This window comes from Falco punctatus, assembly GCF_963210335.1.
Source record: "Falco punctatus genome assembly, chromosome: 4".
NCBI lineage: Eukaryota > Metazoa > Chordata > Aves > Falconiformes > Falconidae > Falco > Falco punctatus.
The window spans coordinates 61,441,346-61,456,391 of record NC_137583.1 but is presented as its reverse complement, the minus strand read 5'-3'; the positions used below and the strand labels follow the sequence as shown (position 1 = coordinate 61,456,391).

General features: G+C 37.2%; 1 protein-coding gene across 1 annotated transcript in view; it reads left to right on the top strand.

The window, feature by feature from the left end:
- Positions 1-15,046, top strand: part of PTPRN2 (protein tyrosine phosphatase receptor type N2) — a 676,344-nt gene that overhangs the window by 79,139 nt on the left and 582,159 nt on the right. Inside the window, exon 2 of the mRNA XM_080385838.1 lies at positions 4,318-4,368. Within this exon, the coding sequence (XP_080241964.1) occupies positions 4,318-4,368 (51 nt within the window). The remainder of the gene's footprint in view (positions 1-4,317; positions 4,369-15,046) is intronic.

Below are 15,046 nucleotides of genomic sequence, written 5' to 3'. Positions count from 1 at the left end.
GAATAATGACTTGGAAAGGAGACAGTAAAATATAAGAGCTGTTTGAAGCCATACTAGACATATGAAGACAGTGAGTGATTCTTAGTTAAGGTTTCAACAAAAGTTTATTTTTGACAAGACCTGAAGGTTAACTGCTGCCTGAACAGAAACATAATAAATATAAGTTCATAATAAATATGATAAAACAGTTCATCAGTGGAACTGCTTGTGGCCACTGGTGCACCTGTGCGCAAGTTGTTGCTCCAGCCTTCTTTGTCACCAAGATGTGGGGACTCTACAAGTGTTAATAAAGAGGGGAATCTTTCATGCAAGTTAAGAAAGCTGTGTTTAAATTCTAGGTTAAGCAAAGCAATACATGCATACCTGTGCCGTTTTAGTCTGTCAGCTGGTTGAATACTAAATGGAGAATTCATTATTTCAGGGCTGCTGTATGAAGTAAGATTGGGGTTTTGTTCTTTTGAGGTCTCTTTCTGTGGGATTTGAAGGTATTTCAGCAACAGTTCATGTGTTTTAGGAGATGAACTCTGGTAAAGAGATTGTTTCATAGGAAATGAAATGTAATTTTGATCCCATAAGGCCTGAAATGTATTAAGTGCTTTTCGGAGACGATACCACTTCACTCTTCAATGGTGACTTATTACCACCATTACTATTAGTAGGTAGATGGTATTTAAAATGAAATATGATGCTTCTTAATGTCACAGCAAGTAACAACAAAAGATAAATTAGTAGTTAAATTAGCATATTGACTGGTTGGGTGAAATATGCATAACAGTCAACTCTAGCAATAAATAACTTGAAACAAAATATTTTTCAAGGAGTTCTGGAGGTCCTTGTCTGTTTTAAAGTAATCATAGATGCATATACTTTGCCATATATTGACTTTATTAACTTAACTTGTTCTCCAAAACATAAGCTTCCAAGGCTAATTGCATCAGATGCCTTGCTGCAGTGAGCATCAAATAACCAACTATTATTAAAAGAGAAACTTAACCATGATAAAATCAGTTTTATTTTGTGTTTTTTATGGAAAATACATTTTGCTTTGTCACCTAATATATCAGGCAAAATCAGAGTGTGTCTCAGTTCTGTAGAGAGGTAACCTGGCTGTTTGTACCTGAACATATAAATTTTGTTCATTTTGTATCTGGATTTTTCTCCTTCTGAGAATATCTGCATATAATAGAATGGTCTGCCTCTAGCAGGTGGCCATGGGCAGCAGGTGATCCCAGCTCCCAGGTGCTTTTGAAATTAGCAGGGTCTTGGTGAACCAGTATCGTGGTTTAACCCCAGCCAGCAACCAAGCCCCACGCAGCTGCTTGCTCACTTGGCCTCACCCAGAGGGATGGGGAGGAAAATTGGAAAGGAATGTAAAAATTGAGGGCTGAGATAAGAACAATTTCATAGGTAAAGCAAAGCAAGGAATTCATTCCCCACTTCCCATGGGCAGGCAGGTGTCCAGCTATCCCCATGAAAGCCGAGCTCTGTCATGTGTAACAGTTACTTGGGAAGACAAGTGCCATAATGCTGGATGTCCCCCCATTCCTTCTTCTTTCCCCAGTTTATGTACTCAGCATGACACCATATGGTATGGAATACCTCTTTGGCTAGCTTGGGTCACCTGTCCTGGCTGTGCCCCCTCCCAGTTTCCTGTGCCCCTCCAGCCCTTCTGCTGGCAGGGCCCAAGAAACCGAAAAGTCCTTGATTCAGTATAAACATCACCCAGCAACAACTGAAACATCGGTGTCCTGTCAACATTGTTCTCACATCAGAGCCAAAACACAGCACTGCACTAAGAAAATTAACTCCATCCCAGCTGAAACCAGGACAACCAGTCACTGTTTTGTTGTGCGACTCCACTAAAACATTGATGCTTGAAACATCTTGCCTGGCACCTTTTGGATCTACAGCACAGCTGCTGCACAATGTGAAATCAACTACAAAACTGCTGGCCTTCCCTCCATCACCAGACGCCTTCTGCAGCCCTTCCCTGGATGCACGTATTTCAGGCTTCTGGTTTTAACTCTTTTGTGATGTGTCATGAAAACAAGACAAAGAGATTTGATCAGGGATTTTTCATAACAAGGGAACATTTTCTTTTAGAAGAGGTAACTTCAGATTTCTGAAAACAGGAATATTGAACTATACTTTTGTCTAGTTTATATTAGCACTTGAAGTCTTTCACTTTTTTATTATTTTTCCCTGCAAGCATTCTTTTTCTTTTTTTTTTTTTTTTTTAAGTGATCACTGCTGTGCTTTTCATTATGGCTCTTCTTGTGCTGTATGTTCTGTGCTGATGTGTTTTGGTCACTGCCTGTCATTGTTCTTATGTTCTTTACAAGTCAATTTATAGTTAAGGCATCCTTCTGCTTTGCTGGGTCAGTACCAAGGCTGCAATCAGATATCCTCGGTGAGTTTTCAGACACTGTTTCAGGTCAAATGGCTGCTAGAGCAGACTTGTCTGGAGCAAAATTATATGTATCTCAAAAATATGCCACAAATCACAGTTTGTGGATCGTGTAGATGCATTTTGTTCTACTATACTCTGCTTGCAGAAGCTTTCCTGGTATGGAACTTCCTCAGCCTTCCAAAATCTTCTGAATGTATACCTACAGTTTGTCAGTGCATAGGTAAAGGATGAGGGAGCGCTTTTATCGGTGTGCATACTGTAGGCTTTTGTTATCTGCTTAAGGTTATGTATGTGTGGTCTTTGCAGGCAGTTGTGGGCTAGATGTAAGGGATGGTACTTGTTCTTCAATATGGCTCAAATTCGCGTAGATTTGCTTGCCTAGCTGACACCTAGCACTGTGCTAATAAATCCTGCTGAGGGACACAGTGTATTAGTTCAGGCTTAATGATGTGTTAATACAGTTACCTGCTGAAAGGCTATGCAGGCATGCATAAGTCACTCTATCCCCCTGAATTTTTCTTTTAGCAGGGTTAGGGCTCAGGTAATTCATAGGCAGAGAGTCTTGAGCCTTTCAGTCTCTTTTATGAGAACAGCCTACTTAATCCATTTGACTCTGACAAATACAGACGCTTGTACTCTGTGCTTCTGTGGAGACAGGCACAGCTGGGGGGAGAGGATTTGCTGCTGTATTTAGACATGGTGAGGTTCCTGGCATTTTTTTTTTTGATGCATAGTGTGAAACTGTTCAAGAACTCTTAATGTTTATAACACCCTGTGTCCATTTTTAAACTTAAGGTACTTCCTAGAGAAGTTAAAAGGCTTAATTGTAAAAATGTGCTCTCTAGGGCAGTTTCGGTGTTCAAAATACAGCCTCATTCCTTGGATTTTATCCAGTCCTAGCTCTTTATCTTTTTCAGAAAACAAAGAAACTACTGCTTGGGTTAACAGAGTGCATGCCCTTAACAGTACCCCAACATTCCATACTGCTTCTGTACTTGTTCCTTCTCCCAGTCCCCCAGTGTGGAGTGACCAGAGCAGAGGCACATCTTGCCTGCTTCTTTGCCGTCCTTACAAATATCAGCATAAGTTTTTTGAATTTGAAGATAAAGGGGATAATAACTAGTGTCTCATTACCTGGTTAGGTGATACTAGCAACAGGGGAACAGAATACTTCATCTGTGAACAAGTGGATGAGCTGGGATTGCCAGCCTGGATGCAGTTTCTAGAGTGAGGTATGGAGCTGGCGTAACAGGGGCCCATAAGGCAGCATGTTTTGGTGCAAATTTCCTGCATTAAGTGGAATAAAACCCTAGGATATTTTTTGTAGACCTGTACTGATTTGCCAGCTGTCTGTGGAGGTATCACAGTGTTGGTATGGATGGTTTAAAAATTAATACTTTCTCCAAAGAGCTGGTGTTCCTGAGGATCTATAGCTGCAGTTACTAAATCCAAGCCTGATTTGAGCAATTTATACCTGATTTCTAGGCTTGTGTCATTGCAGTAAACGTATCTTTAGGAAACTCCTGATTTCTTGAGATATGTTTTTGTAGTGTATTGCAATGTTAATGTGCTGTGGTGTAATAACATACTCAAAACTGAGAGAACATAAAGTTCCTCAAATTGCTGAATAAGAGAGATGCATAGCAAAACCTGAACCATCAGTAGTTGAATGATGGGAAAGGAAAACGTCAAAGGTTATTCTGGACATAACCAGGTAGCAAGATGTGCTCTCTAACCAGACCTGTTTCCACATTCTTGATTTTCTGTACTGCCTAGTTGAGACTCCTAAGGCCAACTAAATGCCCGACTCTTGCTGAGCATTTAATAGCCTGAGAGGTCTTCAGCCTGCACTAATTATCCACAGTTTGAAACCTGTATTAATTTTTACTGTTCTATTGTGTTTTTAGGCTGCCTGTTTGAGGATGACCTTTGCAAATCTTTTGAGATCTGTGTAAATGGTAAGTCTTCAATATTTTGTTTGCTGACTACTTTGTCCTCTGCTGTGTAATTGCTATGTGGTCGATTCAATAAGCCAAATCTATATATGAAGGAGAGGAAAGAAAGGACGGTGTGGGGAAGTACCAGGTATGACTATTGTAGTGAACAGTTAGGGGAAATGCAATATATTAAAAATAATAATAATAAAAAAAATCTCTCAACCTTGAACAACATCATCTCCTTTTATGAGAAATAGATTGCAATTAAATTAAACACAGTGAAATATGCTGACATTTAATTTGTCTTAATACAGGCTGAAAATAATGGGTTTGTTATTTTCAGGTTGTTCATCATTTTAGTGGATGATATTGAGTAATTATCGGTCTCCTTTTCTTCAAAAGGTTGATATTTATTACAGTAAGTAAGAAGCAAGTCTCAAAGCAAGACTTAAATTGATCTTGATTATGCTGCTTCCTTTTTCTGTTATTTTACTTGAACTATGCAGAAGCAGCTTGCTTCTGCTCTCCTTCACAATTTCTTTTCAGTAAGTCAAAAAAGCCAATGCAAATATATGAATGAGTCTCATGAGTCTCATGGAATAACAGGAAAGAATTTTTCTGACAAGAGTTGAAGATTGGCAATGTGCTATATGAAATCATTTAAGTCCTGATGAAGGACAGACCATGTTTAAAGAACTTCTAAAGACGTTACTTTTGTAAAAAATATTGATCTGTAATTAGGGATTTTTATTTTTAAAGTATTATATATAAATTTCTCTTTGTGAATGTATGGCACAAGGAAGTAGATTTGTTTTCCATCAAACAGAGGAGTCAATAATATGGGTCTGCTAATAGATGAATCTTATTAATATCCTAATTTAACAAACATCTAAGATGAAATAAGATTAAATGTCCAGTATTGTTGAATGACAGACAAATGCATGCAGGAGAGGGAATAAAAGACAGAAATATGGTTGAGGAGCTGGGAGGAATTAAAATAGGTAGGTTAGAAACAGTGCATTCATTAACATCTCCAAAGATAATTCTTGTGTAAATGTGTCACTTGAAGTTCTTCCGATAACGTGCAAACATTCTGCATTGACAATTTCCATGATTGACACCAGGAAGGGTAGCAGCAGTTTTCTACAGTGGTGCATTTTGCTGACTACCCATGATATTCAGTGCCTAGCTGTAGTCTTTCCTTCCTATCACAAGTATTTTTAATCAGATTGTATGATAGGCCACTGTTATATCTGGCAGACAGTGTATAATGAGGAATTTATGCAACAGATGATAGTAAAGAAGTGTACGTACTTTAACTGATAGCAAAAAGTTTTCAATAGAGATGCTCCTATAAAGGTTACTTCATAGCTTCATGCTGTAGGTGTTGCCCTAATTGAAGATGTGCTTTCTAAAAACTTAACATGACTTTTATTAGCATGCAGAATTAAACTATGAAAATGGTATCTTAGAATTTAAAATGGATTTATTCTGTAGATCTATTCTTACTTTGGCATAACTAAGTTAAAGGTCACTAATGATTAAGCCAGTTGATCAATGACATTGCCTAATGGCTGATCTTAATTAAAAAAAAAATACATTCAGAGATTCTGTCAATGTGTTTAAGGTCACTACATAGTATTTAATTTTTTTTGCCCTAACTGGGCAAATGTTACCCAGAGTAGATATTAAGTGCTATCCTTGATGCAAGTAAAAATACACCATTCTTGAAATTAACAAAACCTTTGGAAGGTCATACTTTGAAGTACTAAAATACCATCAGAATTTACTTTTTATACATAGAAGAAAAGAATAGGGCCACTTGCTTCTGAGTAGTCATTTCCATTTTTCCTGTCCAAACTGCTTCTGGTTCAACAGTATCTCTGAAGTTCTTCAGAAATCCTGATATATTAAAATGCAAGGGCTTTGGTGGACTGATAGCTCAGGAACTGAAGTCTGTGGAGGTCACTATGCTGAGGAGCAGAGCTTTGTGTACTGCAAGGTCATGGAAACGTTTGCCTCCTTTGTTGTCACACAAGTACATGTTTCTAAAGTACAGTGTGAAAGTGGGTAAGAAACAGCAGCTGCTTTTGGGTAGCATCTTTGAAGCATCTGTGATCTGCAGATCTGAGCCTGACTCCTGCAGGAAGGCTGATAATTTTGATCTTTCTCTCAGCCTCTAGCAAAGTAACTGAACTGACCGCATTTTCAAAAATGAAACTGGGTTTGCCTATTGAAGTCATAAGTCACAAGTCACAGTATTTGCCATCTCATGTCATTACCTGGAAACTTCAAGTACTTTCATGCATCAGACTTGTAAAAGGATAACCAAACCCACCAATAACTGAGCTGTTTCATAACGTTAGAAAAATACTATTCCTTCTCATTTATTTGGAAGAAGTGATTGGCTGAAATATTTTGAGAAACGTTCATTTGTACAAAGAAAAAAAGGTCAGTTAAAAGCAATTTCTTTTATTGTTAAAAGCAGTGTAATCCAGTCGTAATATCCAGCTGATATAACCAGCATAACTGTATCGGTTGCAACGCTTATATTTGTTTAGGTCTGCCATTTTTGCAGGGCAAAGAACCTGCTGTAATAATGATTGAATTTTCTGCCACTTTCCCTCATGATATAAAGGTCTCTTTTGGCTTCAGTGACAGATTCTCGTTTATGTTTGTTTAATAGCTCCAGCAGCAGTCATGCAATATTAATTTATTTCCATAAACCTTTTATCAGTTTTCTGAGCTGCACTGACTCATCAAGTGGTTAAAAAGGAACATATTGTTTCATGTTTATTTTAGTGGCATAAGGATAAGCCAGGCAAAAAGACTGAGTTAGTTTTCCTGAACTCTTCCTTTACAAAGGTAGACTGTTGCGGTGTGAAGTTGCTTAGGTGTCATTTATTTAACTTCTGGTACACCATTACCTCTATTATACAGTTAGAAGAACTGATATTTTTACCCACCTAAAATGCTTGAAGCTTGAAAGCCTGCAGCTAAAAAACTTGGTACAAAAGGTGGATATGTATATGAGCTGCAGACCTTAATAGGAAATGATCTGGCATGCTATAAGCTTGGGAATGCTTGCTCCCCAATAAGTGCTGATAAGCTGCTATAGACACCAAAGGAAGCAAATAACAATATCTTAATTAAACAAGATATACAGAAGGGAAAAGAATAATCTAAGGAATAGGATTTGAAATGAGGGTATGTGTAGTGACATAGCTGTGGGTAAAGAGGGGTATGGCATTCAAATGTTCACGTATGTTTTGCTGCCTGGGTTAGAAGTTTAAGCAAATGAGTTTGCCTGTATCTGTATTTTCTTTTTTTCTTAACTGTTATGCCTAGAAGGCGTTTGTATGAAAAGGAAAGAAAAAGAAGCATCAAGAAGGAATTTTTAGATTGCCTCTGAGGCAGAGATCTACTTACCCTTGAATGCTCCTTGTAATTATATATTAAACCTAGTACAGTTGGATAAGTGGGAATAGGTCACATTTTGCTTTGCATTTTAAGTGATAAGTAAAGCAGTTCAACATCAGCTCACATACCTTCCTCTCTGGAAGGTTTAAACAAAGTAGCTCCTGAAGATAGCAAAGCAAAGACTGGTTCTTATCCTTTCTCATGAAATCATGCTATTGAATTCTGGTAGTGCCACTGGGAAAGACACCATGTGGTATAGATAAAAGCATTCATTTTGAAATAACCGTCCCTTATTGTCCTCATTCCTCCCTTTATTAAACTGTTTGAACTGCTCATTTAGAAGGATGGCATTCTTTCCTTTAGGTTTAATCTCCAGATATTTTGCTTCAGAAAGCAGCTTTGTGCTGTGTTTTATCCATGCGTGGATACCATGATATCTTTACTCCTTATCATCGGAGCCTTTATAAATCAGGGCAGTTCTATTTATGAAAGATGTTGCTGCAAGCCCACTTCCTGCATGAAACTGTAACAGGGTTCATGCAGAAAAGATCAGATTGTGGAAAACAGCTCTGTGAGGCCAACTGAAAAAGTTAATTAAATACAGTTGTTGGCGCAGTGTGCATCATTAAGTCAAGCCTCACTGACAAACACTAAACTTCTCCTAGGAAGGCACGGTCTAGTGTCTGCAGTACTGTTTGAAGATGCCCGGCTTCTGAAAGGCTGTATAAACAGCTATGCACAGCTGAATCAATATTGCTTTATGTGTGCAAGCTGCACTTGTTAGGAGAGACTTAGGTTAGCATGGTGTGTCAAAGGCGTCCAAGCATTGCAGTACAAAGTCATGAGATTTTCCAAGTTTGGATGTCTCCAGACAGTTCAGAATATTAACATGCTTTCTTCCTCAGCTACAGAGCTCCTCAAACAGTTGGAATATAAGTGATTGCATGTGCTGGTGATGAACCATAAATGGTAAACATGTGCCACAGACGATAAGGGAGAGGAGTCAGGATCCCTGAAATGGTTTCTTGAACTTAATGTGTTACGCTTTGAGGTTTTCCAGATCATTGCCTAGTAGGATGGAATTAGAGGGAGATGCACCTCAGCATTGTTTAGCTAACAGATGTCTGCAGCTACATCTGCGTTTGCAAGGCACTGCTCTTACAGAAGCTATTGAATTTTTGTGAAATGATGCTATAAATCTCTGCCTAAGCTTCCTGAAGCTTTTCAATAAGCATCCGTGCTTGTTATAACTAAATTCAGCCTTCTAAGGAGTAACGCTAAGTAGTACCTCTACATAATGTTGCTTTATTGGGTGAAGAGAGAATTTATGTGCTTTCCAAGGATGTGGGAATTCTTCACAAATAACTGAAGTCCTAGTACAACCCTATGAGGTAAACCTGGTGCATCATTTCTAATCTGAATTCTGAGGTTAATGGGAATATGTGTATGTTTGGAGTAGAAACCCAACCAATTATTTAAATACAAGGATTAACTTTCAGTGGTCCTTCCATACCAGTTTAAGGAGATCAGAGGGTTAGCTTTTAAAAACATCCTTTGAATAAATATGTCAGATGAATGTAAAAATCCAGTGTGATATTCAAGGAGTAAACTTTAAAATCTACCATTGTATAATGGTATTCTGAAAGCTGACATCTTCAGAAGTATTTACACACTTCATTCAAATGAAATCTAGGGTGAGTTAACACCTAAATATTCCTGAAGATCTGTGGTTATAAGGATACTGCCTTAGTTTTTAGGAATATTTTACATTTCTTAAAAAGCTCATACATTTATTTTGAAATAATTATGTGGAAATAAAGATTAAAATTTGCTCTCTTTTTCCCACACTTGTTCTCTATTAGGTTATGTGACACTCCTGTAATAGGAGAAAAAAAGATTTTGGGAGGAAGACTCTGGTTTCCCATCAGTCTGTGTAGTCCCTTGTGTTGGCTTCTCCTTCCCCTTGTCTTATGAAGCTCTAAAGACACGTGTATTAATGAGGGTGTCAGAGCTCCTCAGGATTAATGAGCAGAAGAGACATTGCAACACAACTTCTGCTATGATTAGTGATAACACAACAAAAGGGAGCAGGAGATGATGACTGGAGGAATTTGAGGGTTTCTCAGCTCTGCTCCACCCAGCCATGCTACTGCTTTGCAAAGAAATTGTACCAGCTCAGTTTCCAACCTAGGGGGGTCTTGTTTGCTGCTGAGTATACGCAGTTTTGACCAACAAGAACACTTTCAACATTGATGCTGAGTGTGTATGAGCTAATTGAGGTAAAAGCACTGTGAAAAATCCTTTTAGTTTTACCATGAGCTTAAAAATGCCAGTGCAATTATGTCTTTGTCTGCTTTACCTTGCCATAGAGTGTGGTGACTTTTTTTACTCTGAAGAAAAGGCTCATCTATCTTCCAAACTATCTGTTTGTATCTTCTGTTTGTTTCAATGTGGTGTTTAAATAAGTGTGATAGTTGGGTAGAAGTTTCTAGCACAACTGGCATTAAAACCGAAATAGTGATCAAAGGTGAAGTTATGATCTTCTCATTAGGAAAAGATGCTTAGCACGATAATGCAACTATGGTTTAACCACTATCCCAGCTTTCATTAAAAGCTTTATTATGGGGATTTTTTTGTAGAGAATCTTAAGTTGTAGCACCTGCAGGGCACAAAACCATCACTCAGCCTTCACTGACAGCCTGCTGTTCAGCACCAAGTGAGAAGAACGTATGTACAACAGTAAATCTACCATCAGCCATAGGTAATCCTCTATATTGCCGTGACCTGTGCTAGTAAGTAAGTCTTGGAGCTGCTGAGTGTTGCACAGTGTTATTTCATGTGAGCAGACATTTTTCTAACAGCTCAGGCAAGAACGCTGATGTGTTGTCATACACAAACTTTCATTTCTGTCTTAGTGTTGTGACTTGTGGTAGTGTCTTTTCTTGCTCCAAACACCAGCACTGAGTTTCACAGAACGAGGCAAGCATGCAAGTAGAATTGCTTAATGAGCATATGTTTGAGTGATTTTGGGGAGATTTTGGTGTTTGGTTAAAAGATTCCACTCCCGACCATAGCGTAGATGGGGGCTGCTGGAGGAGCCTAGATCGTTGGAGCGTAATTATCTAGTATCTATCTCTCTTAACCGAATTGTATATTTGTGGTGATAAGGTGGATGAGTCTACAAAAAATTAATGTAACAATCTGATATTAAGTAAATTGAAGTTCTGGAATTTTTGGATTAGCTTTTTTCCCCACCTTTAAATATTGACTATTTCTCCATGCAATATTTGAGTTGATCCAAAGTCCGCACACTTAGAAGATATTTGTGTGTGTTTATTAGAACGAAAAACTAAATCCTATTTGTCTGCTGCTTTTTGGAACTGGTACTAGGTGGATTACATACATTGTAGAGTAACTTTGACAATGTATGTTACACTAGCATATTAAGTGTTTCATGAAAATATGTTTGGGTATTTGAGAGATTGTCTGTACCATGTATCTTATTAGTGTGTTGTGGGCCTCTTCATTAACTCTTTTTGGGTAAAGTATGTAGCAGCTGTTGGCACAGGTGTTGGACAAGTTCAGAGATGTTTGCTATTTCATTATTTTATTACACTCAAAAAAAAAAAAAAAGAGTAATTGTAAACAGTTGGGAGGTCATGGAAAAGTACAGTCTATCTGAAAAAAGGCATTAGGGAGTCTTACTAAAACTTGTGCCTGATGAATCGTGAAACACAGGAGCCTGAAAAGGACAGCATGGTCTGTAAAGGAAAGAACACCAAGGGATATTATTCTGGAAATGAGGTGGAAAGCAAATGAATCCTCATTTGGAGTAACACTGCAACAGTGTGCCTCCGCTGAAAATCCATCATACTTTGTCCCCTTCTTGTGTCAAGTGGCATTCCGAAGTGTTATGGTTTACTTCATGATTAAGATGTTTTGGTTTTGGCTTTTGAAAAAGTAAAATAATAGGCAGGGCTTTTTCTTTAGATTTTATACCTCTACTAAAAAAACCCCACCCAAACAAACAAAAAATACAACCCCAAACCAAACCAGAACCCCCCAAAAACTGCATAAACATATTTATGAACAGAGTAGTAATAAAATTGCCAAAACTAGGAGAGGTGAAATCGGTGAGTTTTCAGGGCAGTGACAGCTACACAGCCATATTGCAATTATATGGCAACTCCAGATTTGAATGAGAGAGTTTTGTTTTTTGTTTTTTTTTTTTTTTTTTTCTGGTGTTAAAAGGGTACTTAGCATGTTGATTACTTACAAATGTGTAACTGCAAAAATGAGGTGCGTAACTTTGGATCTACTTGCTTATTTTGGACTTCACCTACTCTGTTAGATATATAACTGTGATATTTGCTGTTGTCTCCCTGAATATCAATGAGTATTGTCTCAGTGCAGCAGTGGTTAATTGGGTCAATCAGATTAATTATTATCGTTAATTATCAAGTTACTTTGATGATTAACAGAGGCATTGACAGGACTGTCTAAAAGAGGATCAGCTAGAAAGGTTTGCCCAAGAAAATTGTATTTTATTTAATAATCATAATGCTTTTATATTTCTTTTTGAAAAATTCAGTAATCCCATCTAATAGTACATATGCTTAAAATATGGAATCACAAATCAGACTACAAATTTTCAAAATATACCAGTTTTCCAAGGCCGCTATTTACTCTATATTTTCTTGAATGTGTGGGAGGCAAATCTGTAGACCTCTCTAATGAATTTCTCCTGAAAAACATCCTTTTGGATGTTTCTTTATAGTTACAAGTTTCTCTGTGCTTAAGATGCCATACATATATATTTATTTTTTTTCCTTCAAAAGTTCTGTCAAAAATCCTTTTCCAAGTTTGCTGGCCAGACATCAGTTTACTGCTGTTGTATTGCAATGATCATTTAATGAACACCTTTTTGTTGTTGATTTCATAGCATTTGACAAGCACTAAAAGCTTTTTGACTCTTGTCTGCTTTTAGACAGTAAATATAAAAGGAAAAAAAATAATTTATGGTTCACAGTGGGGAATGTTGTCATCCTGGGTAAGTAACTTCTCGAAGAATATGAGAGAATTGAGCAGCAAAACCTTATGACCTGGATCACCTGAAAGCGTATTTGCCTCAGCAGAGCAAAACTCTGCCTACTGTTTTTGCAAGACATAGTGACCTTCTTGTCAGAAGGTAGCTTGTATGTGAAAATATATTCAATAACATTTAACCTTCATGATGTCATGTAAGAAGGTAAGAAACAGGCAATCACTTTAGAATAATCTAAATATGAGATGCAAGTTCACATGCATATATTAAATATGTTTTCCATATATGAAAATAACTTTCAGTGACTGTGGTTGTTCTGAGCTAATGAACTACACAGAGACAATTTTTCTTTTCTTTTTTTAATAAAGAATGTAGAAGCTTTATCCCAAGTTGTGTACCTATTTCTAGAAGTCCTTATTTTTGACTGGTGGGGGTCCAAAGTAGAACATTCAGCCAAAGTGAGCTAGAAAAGATATACTTTCTCTTTATTCTAATGCTTGGAATAAATGCTCTGTAATAAAGAGCAATGGGAGGCTTTTTTTGTTCTATGTCCTCATTAAATAAATGAGAACAATCTGAAACCGAACTAATCATAGTACTACTGATTAACAGGTAGACCTGTTAATGAACAGTTATTCCCCATTATAAGCCATTTGAATCCTTTAATTGAAACAGAGGGGGGTTTTGTGCCCTACAACCTCCATGGCAACAGCAACAACAGTTGCTGTAGAGGTAGACAGAACAACAAATATATTTTATTGTCCCAAACTATTGTAATTTAGTCCTTTACTTAAATATCTTTCACTGCTCCTCTGCATAAGTTGAGAAATGTTTGGTTGCTTTTGCTGCTGTGTCAGCGTGTTCCTCTATTGGCCCTAAGGTAGGGTCAGCATGATTTAAGAAGGTTAGTAAGAGCACTGGATATTAAGGAAGAGTAAGGAAATACAACATTTAATGCCTGGACTCTAAACTCTTCAAGGAAAGATGTCTTTTAGAAGGAAAAGGTTTTGGTTTTTTTAATATAATGCAGCAAATTTTTGTGTTAATGTTGACTTTGCAGTATTATGATAAGGCTGAAGAAGTATACCTAATTTATTCTATTTAGTCTTAGCTCTTTAAAAATTTTATTCATCTTTCAACTGAGTTATCTCACTGATTCTTTCAGATATTAGACTATAACACCACAGTTTTTTCCTGGAAGTAACAGGACAGGTATAATTGAGCAGTTGCACCCTATGCAGTTTTTCAATGGCAAGTTTGTCTTTTGTTAGGTTTCTCTATCTGTTATTGAGCTGTAGTTGATTCTTTCTTTATGGTGAACATCTATAATAGATAAGAAAGAGGTGTATTATCCAGCCAGAAACTATATAATATGCTGGGGGGGGGGGGGGGGGGGGGGCGGAATTGAAGGTAGAGTTGAAAACTAATGAGACCTTCCCTCAGAATCTTTTTTTCCTCTGTCCTGTAGTCCCCTCTCTTGATTATACATCATGCTGCTCTATCTTTATTCCCGTGAAATTCAGATAAAAAGGGTATTAGGAGTAGATTGGCAATAAGATGGATGGAAATTTGTAGGGTAAAATTGCCAATAGTTTCATAGTCTATTGGACACTTATAGAAGACAACCTGCACTGTGCAATCACAGTGGAAGCAGTTTAAATGAATTGTGGCTTTCCAAAATAAAATCAATTAGTTTCCTTTGGAGGTGGAGAGGTTTTTGAGGTGGTGGTGGTGTGCTGGTGTTTGGTTTTGTTTTAAAATTTTAATTCATTTTCTAACTTCAAGTAATAAACTTGAATGCTTCTTGTGTTTATTTTAACTTAAATGCCCCCAAAACCTTTCTAAATTATAATAATCTCCTGATACTCTTATGATTTAATTTATCTTTTTAGGATGTTGTTTTATTTCCCTTAAATATTTCACTTCTGAGTTCAAGTTGTAGAAGTCTGGTAAGTCTTTACAATAATTACGAGTTCCTACTTTACTGACAGCCTGCTTTCATTTTAATGGAATTTTGCTGATGGCTTATGCCAGGCAACTTAATGGAACAAACTTTTTTCGCTAACAGGAGCTATTAAAAAGTTTCTTCCTTAAATTTTACCTATAATTTTGATTGTTTACAAGTGTTTGGTGAATGATTGTGTTCTGAATATTTGATTCTTCAGTGAGGTAATCTCTCTTTTCTTAAATGTTTTCACTTATTTTTTACTTACGTCAAAAATTCCTGTGCATAAT